Source organism: Epithele typhae (assembly GCF_022376455.1).
Source record: "Epithele typhae strain CBS 203.58 chromosome Unknown BXZ73scaffold_47, whole genome shotgun sequence".
NCBI lineage: Eukaryota > Fungi > Basidiomycota > Agaricomycetes > Polyporales > Epitheliaceae > Epithele > Epithele typhae.
Genome location: NW_025954238.1, coordinates 159,309 through 178,526, shown reverse-complemented (window position 1 = coordinate 178,526; position 19,218 = coordinate 159,309). Strand labels below are relative to the sequence as shown.

Genomic DNA, 19,218 nt, shown 5'->3' with positions numbered 1-19,218 from the left:
CAGTCTGACTTCGCTCGCCGCGGCCAGAATAGCCCGGTCCTATCGCTGGATAATCCGAAGCGTTCTTCATGTCAACGATGGCCCGAAACCGGCGAACTATTGCCCAGCTCGCGGTGAGCATATCTCTAGCAATCATTGGCCGGTTGTACGCTGACAAGGGGCCGAAGTCCGGTAGCTCGTCCCGACGTCGACGAGACAATCTGCCGGGGAGGCCACCGATCCACCATCTCGCACACCCGGGGTGCTTCCGCGAAGGCGTCGGGCTCTTCTGGCTCACCCAGCTCCCTTTAGGCTCTCGTTACGCGTGCCAACCATCCACGTTTGATCTCCGCGGACTCTGGCCTTGGGTGGCGCATTACGGCAAGGCAGCCGCCCGGCAAGCAGACTCGAGCTCTTCGAGGCGCACTATCACCCAGAGCCTCGCGCTGTCGGCGAACGTCCTGTCGACCGTGCACCTGAGGCGGACCGAGGACGCCATATTCCAGCCAGTCGTTCTATCCGCTTTACACCGCAACCTGGCCTCCATGCGGCAACACTCTGGACGCTCTCGCCGCCCATGTGCTCCCCCCTGTCCCCCTACGCAATTATTTGTCTCTTTCTGACCCTTGACGTCGACCGGTCTTCTTTCCAACGAGTGGCGCCTTCGGGCGAGTCGTTGACCCAGCCAGTGACGGTCGCTCGTTTTCCAATGCTGCAGGATGCAGATAGGTGGTTGTAGCGTTGGCCGAATAGACCATCTCTCTAGATTCACAATGACAGCACTCTAACCCCCGATTCGCCCGAATTACCAGCGGTCAGAGTTTACATGCCCTCCAACTGCGCCAAACTCGCGGTCCGTATCGCGAACTTCCGATACGAATCCCTCAGTCTGTTCTAAAAACGCACGCGCACAACCACCAAACGTTGCGCCGAACTCCTCCGTCTCATTCACTGCCCCGTAGGGACGTCACGAGCCAGACCAACATCCAGCGACGCGCCGAAGCAAGCCCGCGATGCCCCGTCGAGTTCAATTGTAACATATTCCACAGGTACTCGACATAATGTCCGACCACGCGCGCAAATTCCGTGGTCCGTGGGACGGAATCGTCCATATGCCTCTGCTCGCATCGGGAAGGTGCGACCAGCCCGCGTGGAGGCTCCCGGCAGAACACGTGTGCACGCGGATCGTCCGCGTCACCTCGCGCCATCGCGCGCGCGAATAGCGAGCGCTCGGCAGGATGCAATGGTGTGTGCGATTGGGTTCGGGGCGCACGCGCTGCGATGCATGAATAAATGCCCGACCTGCCCGTGGGACACAAAGAACGTCGGTCGCGTCGGCGATGCAATGGCAGCCTCAGGACGTCAATCCAGCGCGAAGTCGCCGTATCGCCGCAAAACTCGGCGCACCTGGTCCCGCACACTACACCACCCTGCGCGCTCGGAGAAGTGGGCGTGCAAGAGGATCATTGCATCCGCGGTGGCGCAGCCCCCGTTCCCAACCCCCCGTGCGCACCGTTTTCCTCGGGTTCAGCTCGGCGCGCGGGCGCGGGCGTGGTGACCGCCGCTCCGAGGATGTGGAGCACAAAGCACATGCACGCCCGCGACCGTGCCAAGGAAGCCGCCCTCGTTTGTGCGCGCGGGGTTCCCACATGCATCCTCGGGCTGAAGGTGAAGCCGGCTGCGACGTCGAAGACGAGCCCGCGCACGACATCCATGACGGCTGCGGGGTGTGCACCCGCGCGCCGCGCCAGGGACGGTACGTGGATGGCGGGCCAACCGCGCGGCCGCCCGGGCGCAGGAGACGCGGCGCAATCGTGGTTCGGTCCGGACGGGTGGATTTCGAAATCACGGACCCAGGGTGAAGCGATGGATAAAACATGAAAAAAGAGGAACAGAGAAGCGTGCAGGATGAAGAAGAGAAGCGAGGAGGCGCTGCGGCGACTCCATGCGTCGCACTGGTCCCAGGCCGAGGACCCGCCGGGGACTACCCGAACCGATGGCGCTCTATGACTGACTTTTGCCGTGAGTCGCGCGAGACGCGCCTGTGTGGGGGCACGGTCAGCACGGGACCTGGGGTTCAATGCTACCCCGCGGCGCGGATGGTCTTCGGGGTGCGGAGAACGAAAAGGAAGGAAGGTGCGGGACAAGAGAACGAGAACGCACCAGTAGTACTCCATCACGTTGTTCTGCCCGAGCTTGGCGAGGAAGTTCTCGTCGTGCGTGATGATGATGAGCTGGAAGTTCGCATTCGACTTGCGCTCGTTGATGATGCTGCGTGCAGACGCACGGTCGACGGAGCGCGTGGATGGTCAAGTCAGCCGCCGTTTGTCCCCACAGACACCGGGACGCGAAGTGCGAAGTGATTGAATGGCCCACTCACTCCACGAGACTGGCAGCGAGTGCATCGATGTTCTCGGTATCGAGCGCGTTCGTGGGCTCGTCCAACGCGAGGATGCCGCAATTCTGTCCGAACGAGTCCGCAAGCGCAAGGCGAATGATGATCGACGCAAGCATCTTCTGCCCGGCGGAGCATCGGCCACGCATGTCCATCTCCACTTGGTCCTTCGTCATGACCACCTAGTCGCCAGTGTGAAGTGAGCACAGCCGCGGCAGCGGTGGAATTGAGTTCAGAACGTACGCGGTAGTTGTATGAACGCTTGGTCGCGCCGCCCTCGCTGTCGGAACAAATCTTAATGCCGTCGATGTCTGTGCACGAGGCTCAGTGACAGGATACGTCTGGGCAGGGCACAGAAGTTCACCGGTCCCTTGGTACGTCTTGTTCCATAGGTGCCGCATGGTGTCATTGACTTCTTCCATCTTGAGCGAGTGGTACTTCATGATCGCGCTGGTAATCAATACATACGCCATATGAGCCCATCATCAACGTGGATGACGCTACACTCACTTGTCCAGTGCCTTGGCGTACTTTTCGAGATCGTTGTTCGCCATGTCAGACAGCTGGCAGTAAAAATAAGCATCGTAAAGCTCGAAAGGTATTCGAGATTCAACGTGCCTTGACTCTGATCAGCTGGTCGCGGTAGTTTTTGTTGACCTTCTTGAATTTGGCCTGGTCCTGTTCGAGCAGTCTCACTTGTTGCTTCAGCTGATCGATCTGTCCACTGAGGCGAGCATGCTGGAAACCCAACCGACACCGTAAGAGATTCGTCTTCGACCAAGGCACATGGGAGGAGCAAGAACGCACCCGTGTTTGCAAATCCGTCTCCTTCTCTTTCTCCTTCGTCCACTTTTCCGTCCATATCCGCTTCGCCTTCGCCGCCTCCTCCATGTCGATCTTCGCAAGCTCCGCCTTCGCCTCCTCCAACTCGCGCTTCGTCCGCCGGAAGCGCAGGTTCTCGCGCAGGTTCGCCAACGTCAGTCCCGCCTCAGCGATCTCGCGGTCAATGTCACCGATCTTGGCGCGGATCTTCTCCGTTCGGACTACCAGGTCTTGTACTTCCGTCTCCTTCTCCTGAATAGCTTCGTTGACATCCTGCAAGAGACGTGCAAGCTTCTCCTTGGTGTTCCTATAAAGATCACGGGGTGGCAAAATTAGTACGAGGCTCAAGTGGGGGACGGGCATACATACTTGGCGAGCCACTTGTTCATGTCTTCCAGCTTGTCATAGCTCGCTGTAAGATCTTGCAAAGTTCGCTGCGCCTGACTGATCCTCGTTTGCATCTCTCGCTGGAACTCCTTGTACTCGTTCTCCAGCTTGTCGATCGGGACCCTCGCCTCGGCGATCTTGCCATCGAGTTCCTGAACGACCCCAGGTGAATCAGAGGCTTTCAAGGGGGAGAGGCTCCAGACCGGGATCAACGCACCTTTGTCCGGGTCTCCGCCGTAACGATATCCGCACGCATCTCGACGATCTTCCGTTCGCTGTCCTCCTTGTCGCGGAGCTGTGTCTTGCACTCGTTCTCCCGCATCTGCAGCTGGTGCATCTCTCGCTCCGTCTGGTGCTGTAGCGTGACCAGCCGGTCTTGCTCGGCGGTAAGCCGGGTCTTCTCGCGGTCGTTGGCTTTGCTGTACGGGCAAGCGTGTTAGCTCAATCTAATGTGAAACCTCTTGGGCAAGAAACGGAGACATTGGGCTAAAGGGGTATGAATACGCACAGCTTAGAGGTAACGTCGTTCAGCTCTTGCTGCACGTCGTCAGCGGTCTTCGCTGAGCCACTCGCCATGAGGTCGCTCTCGAGACCCGCAATCTCCTGCTTGAGATCCTCGATATCCTTACGCACCCTCGACACGGTAGCCGCGTGCTGACGGAGAGTGACGATGTCCTTCAGCTCTTGTGCGACGTCTTTGAGTTGTGCTGAGGCCTAGGAGCGCAAACCAATGAACACGGTGCTCCGCATCCAGAATGGCTTACAGAGCACTTACTTCGTCCGCTTTCGTCGTGAGCTCGGGAATGCTCTCTTCGACCGCTGCGATCTGTTTGTCGAGTCCGGGGATTTCGACGTTCTGCAGATTCGCCCGAGACGCAGACTGGACGGCGAGCTCTTGCAGTCTCTTCACCTCGGCTTCCCAGTCTTCCAACTCGCTCCGCACCTGGGCAAGGGCTTGCGGGCTCGACTTCTTCAGAGCTTCATGGAGCTGCGGGGGCCCATCAATGGCGGGAGGGACGATACAGAACGCGGGGACGTACGTTCTTCTCGAAGACTTGCATGGCGTTGTCATCAAAGCCGCGCGTGCACAAGGGACAGCACTTCTTCGCCTTTCCTGTCTGAAGGAACTGCTTGTAGACGTCGTGTGTCCCGGCGTTCTTGCCGAGGTCCCTGCCCGATTGTCAATGTCATCTACCGAGGCTGTCCGGAACCGTACTTACTCGTTTCGCATACCGACTTCCTTCACGGCATCTTCTACGGCAGACTCTACAGTGGTAAATCCGGCCTCAAGACCCTCCTTGATAGTCCTATCGAGACCTGACAAGCTGAATGAGCAGGACGCAGACATCAGAACACGTGTTACATACTCTTGTGCTCGTCGCGCTTCGCCTTGACCTGGGACTTCAGCGTGGACAAGTTGGAATGGGCCGCCTGAAGGGCTGAACTCGCTGTGCTGAATTGCTCCTGTAGCTCGGATTGCTCACGATCTTTCTGACTGGATGGGCGTCAGCATCACGGATGTCTCTTGGACTGAGGGTGACTAACAGCTGTGCACGACTCAGCTCATGCTCCATATTTTCGGGGCTCGCATCCACCCCACGATCTTGCGGAACTTGGTGTTGCAGTGGTTGATGCTGGACGATATCTGTCAGCTTCGAAGCGGATTACCCTCGACCTTGGACGCACGTGGACTGTATCTCCGCAGTCTTGGACCTCATCTGGTTCCGTTGAAGATCGAGTTTCGCCCTGGTGTCGGCTTGCAGGCTGAGGGTACGAAGTTCGAGGTTCAAAGCCTCCCTCTGGTTCTCGAGCTGCACGTGGATGTTGGTCTTCTCCATAATCTTCTTGTCGAAGTTGGAGGAGCTCAGTTCCTGCCGTGCCTTATCCAGGCGAGCTTGCTTGTCCTCGATATCGGCTTTGATCTGCGCCAAGCGTGATGTGACATTCCTTGTCGCGTCGACATCGTCTTCAGCCGTCGTGATCTTCTTCTGGAGCGCCGTCTAGGAGGAGAGGCTGTTTAGCGACATGCCTAGAACAATCTCGGCGATGTCATAGCTACCACTTGGTCGCGGTTAGACCTTCGTTCTTGTTTGTACCCTTCCAGTTCAGTGTGCATCTGCCTAGACGTTCGGTTGTACTCCTCGTTCCTTGATTGGGTTTCGATCTAACAACAGACGATATCAGTAGAGATTGTCGAAGGCTTCAAACCACAAACCTGGAGCCTGTCAGATTCAGCTGATTGCTTTCTCTTGAGATCGCCGAATTCGCCCATGAATCGCGAGATCTGTTCGGGCGTAAAGGGCGCGCTGTCATACCCTCGAAGACGATGCTTCGTGGCTACGTCTCGCACGACAGTGTCACGCTGATTTGACCGTTCCTCGCGTCTCTATCCCAATCAAAATGGTCAGCGTGCAAAAGACATGATTCCAAGCGACGCACACCTTCTCTTCACCGTCGAGGTGGCCTTGTCGACCAATGAGCTCGACATGGGCTGTCCGAACCGCCTTCACTTGCTCCTGAGCGTCATCAAGGAGGTTCTCCTGTTTCGTGCGTCTTTGCTTCTGATTTAGGATGTTATCGTCGTGCGTTCGAATACGCTCAGACAACTCCTCATCGGTACCTGTTATCAGGTGTATTGGCCGACAAGTTTCCACTAAAACTCCATCTTGACGTACCTTCAATCTCGTGCAGGCTCTCTCTTATGCTGTTGAGTTCTTCCTCGAGTCGCTCTTGCTTCTCCCCCAGTTGTTCGGCTTTCAGGTATATTTCTCGGAACTTGCTTCCGGTCTCCTGCAAGTGCTGGTTCGAGCGAACCTGTTCATCGTACTCTGCCTTCAGGCGGTCATGCTCCACGATACATCCCTCAAGCTCAGCATTGGCGTCCGCAAGGCGAGCTTTAAGCTGGTCTGAATGAGCCTTCTCGGCCGCCAGACCCTCAAGGCGTGCTTGCTCCGTCTTGAGTTCTGCCATGCGATCCTTCCGAAGCGATTTGATGTTGTCGAGAGCCTTAGTGTACCTAGTGGTCATCGAGAGTGAGTTTATGCGGTCCTGCGACCGAAACTGTACGCACTTGGTGGCCTCAAAGATATCATCGAACTTCTTCTTGAGTGCAGCCGGCTCGGACAACGGCCAATATGAGTCTTCTTGGTGGCAGAAGATGACGTTCTCAAGGACGGCTTTGGAGACACCGAGGTGTTCAGGTATGGCAATGTCCATCTCCGCGCACTTTGTAGAGAGAACACCTCGCTGTTTCACCATGAATATCGTGCAAGTGCGCACATACCAATACATGCCACTCACTTTCCCCACACTGCCACTGTCGTCCGAGACACCCAGAATGCTCTCGAGTGTCTTCATAGTCATGGCATTGTTTTTCTTCACCGTGACGGACAGGTTGCGCACGGCGAGCATGCGCTGACCACTCGCCGAGAAGAAACGAAGCTTCACCTGCGCCTTCACCTCCTTCTCGTTCGCCATCTTTGGGTCGTGGACGAACGCTCCTCCACGCGTATTTGGAGGCTGGTCTCCGGTGGTAGCATATTTGAGACACTCGATGATAGTCGTCTTGCCGCTACCATTGTGGCCGACAATGACGGTGACAGGGGAGAAGAACTCGATTACAGCAATAGTCTTGTCATCGAAAGAGCGAATGCCCCGGATGGCCAACTTGTTGATGTGAGCCATCGAGAGGGAAAAGGAGGTGCGCCGGTACTGCAAGCTAGCTATCCAGCCTGCCGCGTAGGGAGAGGGGTGGGGTGGCTTTCAAGGAGTCAGGACGCGCCCCGCGTCGACGCGTCGCGATTACATAGATCATGTGACTGTAGGATTCTTCGGCGCTTCATCGATGCCCCCAAAGAGCTCGTCCTCCGCAGACCAGGCTCTACATGAGTCGACGATGTCCGCCATGAATGTCTCTTTCTCCGCTGGCTTTGATGACGGGTCTGCATGGGGCGCACCTCCGCCTTCCTCTGGTGATATCGTAGGCAACGCTATTAAGAAGGAGAAGGTCATAAAGTACGCTTCGAGCTCTTCAAGCGAGCACTCTGAACATAACATTGTTTGCCAGGGAGATTACCACTGCTCAAGAGGATTTGCGCGGTCTGTTCTAAGGTCTAGCATGGCTCTTCTCTTCCGGGACTCACAGTTGGTATCACAGCTATGATGGCCAAAGCCAAGGCCGTGCAGGCTGACATCGACAAGCTCGTTTCAGGGAACGACACGCTCCAAATGTACATAGACAATCTCACCATGCAAATGGCCAAGCGTCGTTGAGACATTCGTCTACACGCGTCGCCCGGCTCTCTCAGCTATCACGACGACAGGTGAGCGCAGTGTGAGCAGCCTCCATCGGTTGCAATATTGATGACGTGCGGAAGGTCATGCACACCGTTTGCCTCCGCGTACGACATTCAAGGTGGCTCTTACTGTCGCTACATATGACTCGTCGTCTTCAGCGTACCATCTACAGGCTTGTCGAACCACACTTCGACGCGCAATCATTTTTGTCAGAGCAACACTCGCTGGCGGCTCGAAAGGCTCTAGACACGGTGAAAGCATGACAAAAGTACACTCAGTCGGTCTCCATAAGATCACCACCCTCACGTCTCGCCTGCTCTTGTAGTGCTCGTAAGAACGCCTCCACCCCGAGTCCCGCCTCTTCCGGTAACCCCAGGGACCGCACCAATCCTCCAAGCAGTCCCGTCCGGAGCGCCATGTCCAGATTCCGCACCGCCGCTCTGAACTGGGGAGACTGCACGATGCGCTCCAGCGTCTCTACGTTCGGCGGACTGGGGAGGTCTGTCGGTAGGTGAGGGAAAAGCGTCTGGACTAGCTCCGGGTGAGAGGTGAAGAGTGGGCGAAGGTTCGACGGCGTGAGGACGTCCAGGAGGGAGATCTCGGGCTCCGCCGCTGTGGACGAGGCGGCGGCGAGCGCGGATCCGGCGGAGGTGTTACGACCGAGGGAGGTGACGAGGGCGCGAATACGCGCGAGCTCTTCGGGGGTGACCTGTGAGGTCTGGCCTGGGCGTGCTTGCGAACTGAGGGGGGAAGGAGAGGGCGAAAGGCAGCGAGATGAGGACCGGGTATGGGAGAAGGAAGGCGAGGTGGAGATGGTTGGCCCGGGATCGTGCAAGGGGGTTCGGAGACACTCACGAGCTACCCGCGGGTGGGGCAGAGGAAGAGGCACCAGAGCTCTGGTTGTTCGGGTTGTATCCTTCGGAGTACCAGATGGGAACGATGCTCGGGTCGAGAAGCAAGCGGTTCATGTTACCAACGAACTCTTCATCGCGACTGCTATCTGCATCCTGCATCCAAAACTGAAATGGACAAAATGAGTGATAGAAACTCATCCAGCAGATGGCCACGTACAAAGTGCCGCTGGTTTGAGGATGAGAACTTCAGGACGTAAGTCCTTCCCCACGCAGACTGTTCCACCCTCACGAACGCCGCGTCTCCGGGGAAGAGAATCAGATCCTAGGGATGGCACATAATTAAGAACAGCGTATTGCGGGAACGAGCTATTTGCTTTACCTCGTCAACAGCATTGGTCGTCCGGTTGCGCCAGATGAAATGCAACAAGCCATCGTCTCCGTTCTGGAGGAGGATGGCACCTTTGGCGGGGTTGGCATCAACGAAGTTGGTGTTACCGCGTCTAAAGGCACGGCCGGCCTTGAAGGCAAGGCGAGTTTCGGCCATGGCAAGGCAATGGGAGAAAGCGTATGTTGAACGTAAGGGGGAACGGAGAAGGAGGTCCGCGGTCAAGCCAAGCTCGCGCTGGTGGCGCAACGCGAGGACGCGTCAGCCCGATTGGGCGCCTCGAGGCCGTCCTCGTTTCTGTCAAACCGCCATCTCCAAAATCAACAATCGTTTGCTTCGGACAAAGGTTCCTCGTCAAGTTGTGCGCAAGGGCGGAAAGTCTAGGGCGCTATATCTGCTGGTGTCAGAAGTCAAATCCCGCCCAAGGAAGTAGACGACCATCGGGACCAGTCTGTAAGCGAGTGCTCAGCTCTTTCGAACCGCCATTCATGTTGCATCCGACACGTACAGATGGCTAATTTACCGGCCGAGCTCGTCGCCGCGATCCTCGAGCATGTGTACTACACCGCAACAGGTGCTGTGGACTCCCAGACACTCGCATCCGCTGCTCTCGTATGTCGTCACTGGCAGGAATCCGCTCAGCGTTTGCTCTTCAAGAGAGTTTCGCTCAAGGGACACCGTCATGAACCCGCCTATCTTTCGTTTGTTCAAGCAACCGATCTTGCAACGTCTCGTGGTCGCTCTCTTGCTCAGAATATTCGAGTCCTAGAGGTATCCATTGGAGACTCACCAGAAGGCTTGGATGAAAGCGATCTCGTGAACCTGATCGGTCGCGCACCCAGGGTATATGAGCTCGCGCTCCGGGTCGACACAAGCATCCATCAACTAACCGAAAAAGCAATGGATGACCTGCGAGCCTTGGCAACACCAAACGCTAACGATGACTTGCATCCACAAGACGAGTTTTCCCCCCTCCAGTGGGCATCCGCGCCATAGCGATCCTCTCATGCGGAATTCAAAGTCCCATATTATACCAACTCCTCTCCATCTGGCCCTGCGTCAACTTCCTCCACCTCGGCGTCGAGATCGCCGCTCCTCCCCCCAAAGCTTGGCAACCTTCATTTCAACTTTACGAGCTCGCCCTGATGCGTACCCCCCGCCTCTGGGTCTTCTCCTGGCTCCTTTCCTCCAGCACCGACTCCCTCCGTATCCTCACCTTCCGCGACCTTCCCTGGCGCGAGTTTGATCCGCTCCTGGACAAGCTCGGCCCGCGCCTCCGCTCCCTCCGCCTCCAGAACTACAGCCTCCGCGCGGTCCCGACCATCCGGCGGTGCCCGAACCTCGAAGAGTTCATCGTCCTGCGCGTCCCCGAGCTTATCAAGCTCACGCCGCTCCCGCAGACGGTCGAGCACCTCAGCTGCCGGTTCATGTTGTCCGAGAACGGTTCGTTGGCGCAGGCCGTGGACCTCGTGGGCTCGCTGCCCCGGCTCCGGGTCTTCACCTGCGATTCGGCCGTGCGCAAGGACGAGCACATCAGAGATTTGGAGACGCTATGCGCTGCGAAGGGTGTGGAGCTGTGTTTTGACGAGACCCCGTTCTGGTTGGTGAGAGCTCATTTGCTAGCATCGTAGCGCGATCGCAGCTGATATGGTTTGCGGCACAGAGAGAGGACCCGGTGCCAGTGCAGCGCTTCCCGAGATGGAGATCTGTGACGAACTATGCGCTAATGAACTAAGCCCGGTTTCGAGAATGGCGACGATTACTCCCCCAGTCTACGTTACTTACGGGAAAATTCATGTAGATTTTTCTGCCGCTGAGACGAAGCGGCCTTGGATACTGGGCCTGACAGGCTTGACCCCGTCGATCATGAACAGATTGTTTATCAACAGCATACAACCAGCGTCTATTGCATATCGGACTACATCCACATCACTCGCGAACGGAGGACACGAGGGAAACAAAGCAGGATGCCAGTCATTATGTGCTATACATATGTGCAAATAAAGATAGATTACATCGTCCTCAGGCAGGATTGGGTGCACAGCAGTCCGCCATCCTCAAGGGGCGCAAGCATCATCATCAAGGTCTTCGCGTGCCGCGGGGACGCAGCGCGCGGTGGTGGGAAGCAAAAGCCCACGCCGAATCGAGAAGCGCATTAATGCACGGGGCGTCACGAGGGAACCGTCTTCCGCCCCGCTGGTCGCCGCGGCGGTATCTTCACGACGACCTTGACAGCGCCCGACTTGGGTGCTTTGGGGGCCTTGACCTGCACGCGCTGCTTCTTCGCCGCCTTCCCCTGCCGCGGTGTCCCTACGGGGTTCGCGCCCATGTCGATGCTGTCGTCACCTGGATGGGGGCGCGCCTTCGACGCGGCGCCTGTCGTGGCATTCGTCGAGTTCCCAAACAGCAACCCGCGTGCCTCGAAATCGGGGTGCCCCTGAGGAGCCCGCCCGCCGCCTTCCCGCGAACGCTTGGATGGGCTCGACTCGACGTTGTTGTAGTGGCAGCGGCTCAGCGACCGCTTGCTGGGGGAGGAGGGAGGCGAGGGGAGGGGGAGAGTGATATCGAACACGTCGTCCGAGGGGACGGGCGCCGGCAAGTTCTCGCGCTTGCGGTGGTTCTTCCGCTTCGAGTCTATAAAGAAATGGTCCCGACGTCAGCGTGACAGGCAGCAGCCCAGACCATGCCGGACATGGCAGCACCGTGCACGCACCTTTCGCCTTCGCGCCCATGGTGTTGGTAATCTCCTTCACCATACGAAACTGCCCGGACGTCGACGGTTCGCCAGTTGCCACCAGAGTCTGCTGAATCTCCCAGTCCGAGGGGCGCGCCTTCTTCCACTCCTCGAGCACTCGCTCGACCCACCGGTCCGTCTCGCCGGACACATGGTAGTCGATAATTTCGTCCCATTCACTGCCAGGCGACGTCTTGTTAACGAATACGACTTTGCCGGCAAGACTCTTGGCGGTCTTCTTCAGTGAAGATCCAGACAGGAGGGATGGAGAGGGGCGAGACTCGTGCACGGCGCGCGCGAACTCCTTGACGAGCTTCTTGAAGCCGTGGACTTTCAGCGACGTGCCCATGATTATGAGCATGTCGGGCTTGCGCGCGATGTCCGAGGTCTGAATGGTGCCGATGTCGTCTCCAAGGGGATGGGGCTCGTCATAAAGGACGACGGCGGGACGCAAGGTGCCAACCTTTATCGCGCGTGCAGAGCGGGCCACACGGTCGCTCGCTGGAAGCGCATTACGTCAATTAGTGCGCTGGCATCGGTGCGATAATCGGGGTACTCACAGCGCTGGGCACAGTCTGGGCAGTCGGGAGGGTTGCCAGCAAGGAAAGCATCCAAGTGGGCTTGATCACAGGGGTAGTCGGCCGAGCAGTAGGTGCAGCGAACGCGGTGTATGTTGCCGTGCAGCTGAACGTTGCGCACCCCCTTCGTCCGGATCTTCGACGATCCTGGACCCTTCATCCTGACCTCTTCCCTTGAGGTACCCACGAGGCCGGCTCGCTCCTCTAAACCGTCGATATTCTGGGTATACGACCTAAGAAGCTTGTTCTTCGAGTCCAACGTCTTGATAAAACGTGTGTGGGCGACGGGGCAGCTGTATCTATAGACTTTTTGAGCTGCGAGATGAAGGTGTAGAACACGGAGGTCGAGGTGGGGTCGCGGAAGAGGGAGGAATCGAAGAGGTCGCGTCCCTTCAAGACTACGTCTGGATACTGCTGCTTAACGAGCGCATACAGACCGTCTGAAGAGCGGAAGTCCTAGAAGACGCGTGAATATTTGCGCGATTGGGAGAGAGGTTTGTGCGTACCGGAATGCCACACGAACATGATATGCCTGCTCCAGAAACCACGATGATTTTCTTGCACTTCGCGACCGAGAGAGAGAGGTCGTAAAGGTGTTTGCGCGTTGACGCGTCAGAGGATGACGCGTCGAGGTCGAGGGTGACGGTCATCGCGCGGGCTGGGGTGGTGGGGCGCGAAGAGAGAGGGGACGCGGGTGGTTGTGGCTGGACTCGTGGGCCACCTCGGGCAATCCGTTCAGGGACTGTTCACTTACATAACACTCCCAATCCGTCCATCGGGCGCCTCCAGCGCTTCGGAGCGCGCGATCTTGGGGGCGGATGAAAGGGAGGATGTCCGTGCTGAGGCGGAGGTGTCCAACTGAAACACTGCAGAACTACCGCCTTTCAATGAGGTCCAGTCTCTTCCAGTCTGCGTCCTGCCCCCGACTGGATCCATGCGCCTGCAGCGCAACGGCGTTAAGCCTCCGCTTTGTCCCTCGAAGAGAAGTGGGGAGCGCCTATCGCGTAAGTGGCTCCATCGGCTTTCAACAGATCTCGCGGCGCGTCCAACGCGTCATACACGTGACCGCTTGACTTACCCAAGTCTTGAGGCGCGTTTGGTCAAAGCCCTTCAGTTTCTCAACGCCAGAAATCCGTTCAAAATCGTCCGTACGCGTGAAGCGTCACTAATATGCTGAGAACTTGCCTCCGTAAGATAGTGGCGCTAGGACTGAGTTCGGTAATTACTCGTTAAGCATGATCTCTATTGAAATACGAGACATTATTGAAGGGGGTCTTTCTCAACAGCGTATGTTTTGACGCTGAGCCTGGTGCCAGATGGAAGTCAAAGAAGAGGCGCAAGGGTGGCACCGGTACCGCAGCCTGCAGGTCAACTAGGGAGGAAACTGACTCAGCCAGATCCCGATATATATCAAGTTCTCAGGCAAAGGCGCCTTCCACTGCTATCTCAGCAACCACCACCCACCACACTCCACTCCTCTCTCTACACGCACCCTCAGTCATGCAGATTTTTGTCAAGACCCTCACTGGAAAGACCATCACCCTCGAGGTAGAGTCCTCCGACACTATCGACAACGTCAAGGCGAAAATCCAGGACAAGGAGGGGTAAGCAGCAAACTGCGTTGGCTCTCATCGCAGTGTTTGAAAGACGCTTCCCATAGAATCCCTCCCGACCAGCAACGTCTCATCTTTGCGGGCAAGCAGCTTGAGGACGGCCGCACCCTCTCCGACTATAACATTCAGAAGGAGTCGACCCTTCACCTCGTCCTCCGTCTGCGTGGTGGTAGGCAGATCTTCGTCAAGACTCTCACGGGCAAGACGATCACCCTCGAGGTGAGTCCTCGGACACCATCGACAACGTCAAGGCGAAGATCCAGGATAAGGAGGGCATTCCCCCCGACCAGCAGCGCCTCATCTTTGCCGGGAAGCAGCTGGAGGATGGCCGCACATTATCGGACTACAACATCCAGAAGGAGTCAACCCTTCATCTCGGTGAGTTCTCTGCTTTGATTCTCGGGGGAAGCAACCCTCATCATGCCGCTCAGTACTCCGTCTACGTGGCGGTATGCAGATTTTCGTCAAGACGTTGACGGGGAAAACCATCACCCTCGAAGTCGAGTCCTCGGACACTATTGACAATGTCAAGGCGAAGATTCAAGATAAGGAGGGTATCCCTCCTGACCAGCAGCGTCTCATCTTCGCGGGAAAACAGCTCGAGGACGGCCGCACCCTCTCCGACTACAACATTCAGAAAGAGTCGACCCTCCATCTCGTTCTCCGTCTGCGTGGTGGTATGCAGATTTTCGTCAAGACTCTTACTGGCAAGACGATCACGCTTGAGGTCGAGTCATCCGACACAATCGATAACGTCAAGGCGAAGATCCAGGACAAGGAGGGCATCCCGCCGGACCAGCAGCGTCTCATCTTCGCCGGCAAGCAGTTGGAGGATGGCCGCACTCTGTCCGACTACAACATCCAGAAGGAGAGCACTCTCCATCTCGGTATGTCTCTCTTCTCTGCGTTCGAATCTTTTCTGATCGACAAACCGCAGTCCTCCGTCTCCGCGGCGGTAATTGAGGGGCCAGCGCTGTATCATCCCGTACTTGTCGTCTCTTTGTGTACCCTATAATGTGTTGATTCTTGCGGAGGAAGTGGAATATATCATCATGCGATGTCTATGGCGTGATGGTTGGTGGTACATGGTGAATATGTGTGATATATTATAAGCAATCCTGGAGACGTGTAAAGTGGTTGTCGTAGATCCGCGGCAACGCGGCGCTGGAAGGTCCTTCCTAGTAGTACAACAGAACGAACGAAAGAACCGTAAGGCAAGACATGTAATAAGAAGATAAATCAGTGCCCTCGCCCAGAGAGCCACTGCAGCACGATGTCTCTGGCGGATGCATGAGCCATGCGGGATATCGAATTGAAGGTGTACAGCATCACTCACAGGTTGTGTTGGCTCTTCATTGAACACTGAAGGACGGTGAGCGAGTGCACGCAGGAACAACGTGGAGAGCCTCACCGAATAACACTACAAGGAACCCACGCAACAGTTAGATGGAAAATGCAGAGCGCCGTGTGACTTACCGAGACCGGTCTGTCAGTAATCTTGTCGAGTTGACTACGACTCCAGGTGAGAAGGACGGTGTGAATGAGATTCTGCAATACAACTTACAGGGCTTTGATCAGCTCCTGGACAGGTGCATGGCCTTCGATGTCGTTCTTGTTTCCCAGCTTTTGAAGGTGTCAAACACACCCAAGACTGAGCAGTGCAGAGTTACTCACCACCAGAAGAGGGACACCGTGCAGACTAGGTTGAGCGAGGAGTTGATGGAGCTCAAAGCGTGCCGTTTCGAACTTCTCCTTCTGCAGCAAATCCTCAGCACTAGGCGCGGGACCAGCTTAGACTTCACTCACATCTACGGAGTCCACCACAAATCTGCGCGACGATGAGTTGACAAAGACCGAGAGAAGAGAAGAGAAGAGAAGCTTACACTACAGCATCCACGCCACTGCAGTATCGCTCCCATATTGACCGATACCTCGGCTGGCCTGTCTCGGCCGTCAACAATACGTCTCCAGCTACAGGAAGATGGGCTGACCTGCAACGTCCCATATCTTGAGAGTAACGTTTCCCTTCGTGATCTTTCTCAGATTGAATGCGACAGTTGGGACCACATCTTCGCTCCACTGTTTGCAGAGCGATGCTCTGAGCCGCATACAAAGATACAGACCGAAGTACGTACCTGCCCCGAGCCAAGGACATTCACGAAGGAAGTCTTGCCGGATGCCTGTGGTGCGTGATATCAACACATACAGACACAGAAAAGGGCTCTGGTGAAACGCGCCTGAAGTCCCACAATAGCTATCTCGGCGTTCTTGGTAAAGAACAGGCTGAAGGGGATAACTTGGTGGGTGAACGCGGGGGATAAAGCGATGTGTGGCAACGAACCTGGTGAACCACTGGAGCAACGAGGAAAAAAGGGAAGCCATGGCGGCCCCTCGATGGGTCAGTGATGGTTGGATGTAGGTAGAGGGACCAAGCGAGCTGGGTGAAAGAGCAGGTCAGCAAGCCGTTCCGGACCCGGTGCCCCGCAGTGGCCTGCGCGACTGTGGGCGTTAGTCGCGCACGTGTTCAGTTTTACGCGTCGCGTCACTGGCGTCACCGCAAAGGTTGTCGGACTCTCCGTTGTTCCGCTGCCGCGGCTGGCAGCTCACCTCTGCACCCCATCCTCCTTCTCCTTCTCCTCCACCCCATCGCCGGGATCCGCTGAGCCTTTGACGTCACTTGGCTTTCTTGTCATCGGCCTTTCGTGAATGCCTCCTCGTCCCTTCGCTCGTTGTGTATCAGCGGTTGGAAAAGCGCATACAACACCGCGACATCTCCGTGCATATCACACATCAAGACATATTGCGTCTGAAAGCTCTCTGGATGGGACACGAACTGTTCGCGGGCAATACGCCTCTCCTGCTTCGCTTCCCAGCACGCCTGCTAGGCATCCTACACACAAGGATGGGTTTGCGGTGACGAAGGAAAATGTGCAATTGCGCCATGCGCTCGTGAGTGCCCCCTCCTTGTCATCATGCTCCTCAATGCCGATCCCTTTCAGACTAGCGGAGACGATGGAGACGATGGTGTAATTGCGCTGAAGGACCTTGCTCGGCACAACGCTTTTCGGGGACTACGAGGTTTGTGGGCCTTCTCCTCATCTTCCACCACTTGACAGCTCTCATGATGAATGGCCAACCCTCATCAGATGCCCGCGCTTACAACCCAAGACACGTACCAACGCTCGCGCACGGCTTAGATGCGGTATTGAATAGGTGTGTCTTTCGCATATGAAAACCTTGTGCAGGAGCTCACATTGGTGGCACAGGAAGGGTGTCCATTGGCTTCAAGATCCAGACACAGGAGAATTCAATTTCCCAAAATATCTGGCCACAATCCCTCAACCAGATCAGTTCGCTTTTGACAGAGTGGGGAGGTTTATGCCTCCCTCAAAGGACCCAGTGCATAGCTTCTATCTCTTTCCTCGTTTCGCACTGATCTTGTTCCGTATGTAGAACATGCCGCGCATCATGCGAGACTCCTTCAGTATGTTTGGTGGATCGACCTCTTCCTTGACTGGGATCTTGGGTCAGATATACTTCCTTCTCTCCGATTTCAAGCCGACCAGCAACGACATGCTAGGATCAGAGTTCAAAGATGCCGTGCGTGTGTGACTTCATGATGTCAACAGTACATTGGACTGACAAATTGAGCAGCCGAGGGCGTTTTCTCGCGGGCAACGCGTGGCTTCCTCAGTCTGTCTCCATTACTCAAAAGGCACCTACCTCACAGATATAGACGAGTCTCATTTGCCTTCAGAAGAGGTCCCGATGATTTTGCTGTCCCTTGTGCGTTATTCGTTGATCCGATAGTACATTGTGGTGGCTGACTCTGCGTAGGGCATACTTTTGGAAAAGTTTTTGACGCTGCCCCAGGAAGAATTTGCCCAGCTACTCAAGAGTAACGAAGGAGGCTCTTATACACAACATGAAGATGTTCACCGTTATGCCAAGGCGTGTATCACTTATCTCAGTTTCATCTGCTGCATTGACGTGGGTCTCTTTTAGCATGGTAGATTTCTCATGCGATCCCAGCTGGACTGTGTTCATGAAAACTTGCCTGGAAGTGGTGTATTCGACCTGAAGACACGCGCCAATTATCATGTCCGTCATGATGTTTACAACTACTTGGTATGGCTGTTTGCGCCTATGCAGCTCATGGTGTCATTTTTCACTGATGGTGGTGCTAGCAACATACCAATTCCACCTTACGGTCACTGAAAGGCCCGACAGACAGTTTCGAGAAGGAGTTTCACGACATGATCCGTAACTCTTTCCTGGATTACTCCTTCCAAGCGCGTATTGGTAATATGGACGGCGTTTTCGTCGCATTCCATAACACTGCACGTATTTTTGGCTTTCAGTATATTTCCCTGGATGAGATGGACGAGTGCCTTTACGGTGTCTCAGGCACCGGCCAACGCGTTTTCCAGCGCTGCGTTTACATCATGGAACGTTTGTATCGCACAATCACGAAGAGTTTCCCGAAGAAAGTAAGTCGTGTCCTCACTATTCACGAATGTTTGCTGATAACGTCTTCTCAAGTCCCTATACTGCACCTTTGAGACTCGCGGAAACGTTGCGAAAGGGACACCCCCTGTACTCCGCGTCTGGGTCGAGCCCAAGGACTACTACGGTCCTGGTAGATCGCGGCCTGTCAAGGAGTTTACTCTCAGCCTGGTGAACTATGTCGACGGGGCGCGAGTGTCTGGAGACGAGGCAGTCATGAGCAAATCTCCTTGTGCCTGTGAGTACACTGAAAATGCGATTTGTCTATGTGATGTTGACACGTTCGTAACCTTCCAAAGGGGATGTGCGCTATGTCATCGAGCTGCGTGAGAAGGATCAAAAGGCGATCAGACGTCGCCGCGCCAAGGCATACGCGGCACAGAGAGGTCTTGGGTCCTTCGGCCCAGCTCGTACCCCTACGCAGGACGAACCAGCGGAGGAAGAGGAGACAGACGATGACCTCCCTGACGTGTCATCGACTGAGGTCACGTCTGTGATTGAAGGCCACGTGGACGACACCATGATTGCGTCGCAACCTAACGCGCCGCCCGTCGACGTAACAAGCTAGATTGGGCTAGGAGTTGATTGCTAGGATCGCGGAGATATGTGTGGGTCTTCGGAACTTTTGGAGTATGATATTGTATGTGTACCTCATTGATAATGTCTTCG

The 19,218-nt window shown here is 56.1% G+C and overlaps 7 protein-coding genes across 7 annotated transcripts; 3 read left to right on the top strand and 4 right to left on the bottom strand.

The window, feature by feature from the left end:
- Window positions 1-1,963: 1,963 nt before the first annotated feature.
- Window positions 1,964-7,267, bottom strand: BXZ73DRAFT_91543 (P-loop containing nucleoside triphosphate hydrolase protein; the record flags this gene model as incomplete). Its single annotated transcript, XM_048026010.1, has 23 exons — window positions 1,964-2,021; window positions 2,143-2,250; window positions 2,360-2,556; window positions 2,618-2,685; window positions 2,739-2,824; window positions 2,885-2,937; window positions 2,993-3,112; window positions 3,182-3,503; window positions 3,566-3,735; window positions 3,801-4,002; window positions 4,092-4,297; window positions 4,359-4,571; window positions 4,624-4,753; window positions 4,804-4,900; window positions 4,951-5,078; window positions 5,179-5,217; window positions 5,270-5,583; window positions 5,643-5,747; window positions 5,799-5,967; window positions 6,023-6,203; window positions 6,259-6,599; window positions 6,654-6,829; window positions 6,884-7,267. The coding sequence occupies 23 exons, from the start codon at window positions 7,265-7,267 to the stop codon at window positions 1,964-1,966; spliced, it is 3,867 nt and encodes a 1,288-aa protein (XP_047875121.1).
- A 160-nt stretch (window positions 7,268-7,427) lies between these two features.
- Window positions 7,428-7,855, top strand: BXZ73DRAFT_104058 (uncharacterized protein; the record flags this gene model as incomplete). The annotated part of the gene is made up of 3 exons (XM_048015784.1): window positions 7,428-7,597; window positions 7,650-7,681; window positions 7,740-7,855. The coding sequence occupies 3 exons, from the start codon at window positions 7,428-7,430 to the stop codon at window positions 7,853-7,855; spliced, it is 318 nt and encodes a 105-aa protein (XP_047875120.1).
- Window positions 7,856-8,153: 298 nt separating this feature from the next.
- On the bottom strand, window positions 8,154-9,277 carry BXZ73DRAFT_51164 (adhesion regulating molecule; the record flags this gene model as incomplete). The annotated part of the gene is made up of 4 exons (XM_048020574.1): window positions 8,154-8,602; window positions 8,742-8,898; window positions 8,951-9,055; window positions 9,113-9,277. 4 exons carry the CDS (start codon window positions 9,275-9,277, stop codon window positions 8,154-8,156), a joined length of 876 nt encoding a protein of 291 aa, XP_047875119.1.
- A 351-nt stretch (window positions 9,278-9,628) lies between these two features.
- Window positions 9,629-10,853, top strand: BXZ73DRAFT_91541 (uncharacterized protein; the record flags this gene model as incomplete). The annotated part of the gene is made up of 3 exons (XM_048026009.1): window positions 9,629-9,947; window positions 10,097-10,722; window positions 10,782-10,853. The coding sequence occupies 3 exons, from the start codon at window positions 9,629-9,631 to the stop codon at window positions 10,851-10,853; spliced, it is 1,017 nt and encodes a 338-aa protein (XP_047875118.1).
- A 435-nt stretch (window positions 10,854-11,288) lies between these two features.
- Window positions 11,289-13,080, bottom strand: BXZ73DRAFT_91540 (DHS-like NAD/FAD-binding domain-containing protein; the record flags this gene model as incomplete). The annotated part of the gene is made up of 5 exons (XM_048026008.1): window positions 11,289-11,752; window positions 11,832-12,353; window positions 12,413-12,677; window positions 12,704-12,886; window positions 12,937-13,080. 5 exons carry the CDS (start codon window positions 13,078-13,080, stop codon window positions 11,289-11,291), a joined length of 1,578 nt encoding a protein of 525 aa, XP_047875117.1.
- Window positions 13,081-15,282: 2,202 nt separating this feature from the next.
- Window positions 15,283-16,425, bottom strand: BXZ73DRAFT_51190 (Arl8a protein; the record flags this gene model as incomplete). Its single annotated transcript, XM_048020578.1, has 12 exons — window positions 15,283-15,322; window positions 15,380-15,405; window positions 15,455-15,463; window positions 15,520-15,553; window positions 15,608-15,666; window positions 15,718-15,798; window positions 15,850-15,871; window positions 15,927-15,984; window positions 16,035-16,122; window positions 16,179-16,223; window positions 16,254-16,326; window positions 16,385-16,425. 12 exons carry the CDS (start codon window positions 16,423-16,425, stop codon window positions 15,283-15,285), a joined length of 576 nt encoding a protein of 191 aa, XP_047875116.1.
- Window positions 16,426-17,167: 742 nt separating this feature from the next.
- Window positions 17,168-19,117, top strand: BXZ73DRAFT_51227 (Pet127-domain-containing protein; the record flags this gene model as incomplete). The annotated part of the gene is made up of 9 exons (XM_048020588.1): window positions 17,168-17,260; window positions 17,314-17,442; window positions 17,497-17,643; window positions 17,698-17,829; window positions 17,881-17,996; window positions 18,057-18,171; window positions 18,231-18,533; window positions 18,586-18,781; window positions 18,849-19,117. The coding sequence occupies 9 exons, from the start codon at window positions 17,168-17,170 to the stop codon at window positions 19,115-19,117; spliced, it is 1,500 nt and encodes a 499-aa protein (XP_047875115.1).
- Window positions 19,118-19,218: the final 101 nt, after the last annotated feature.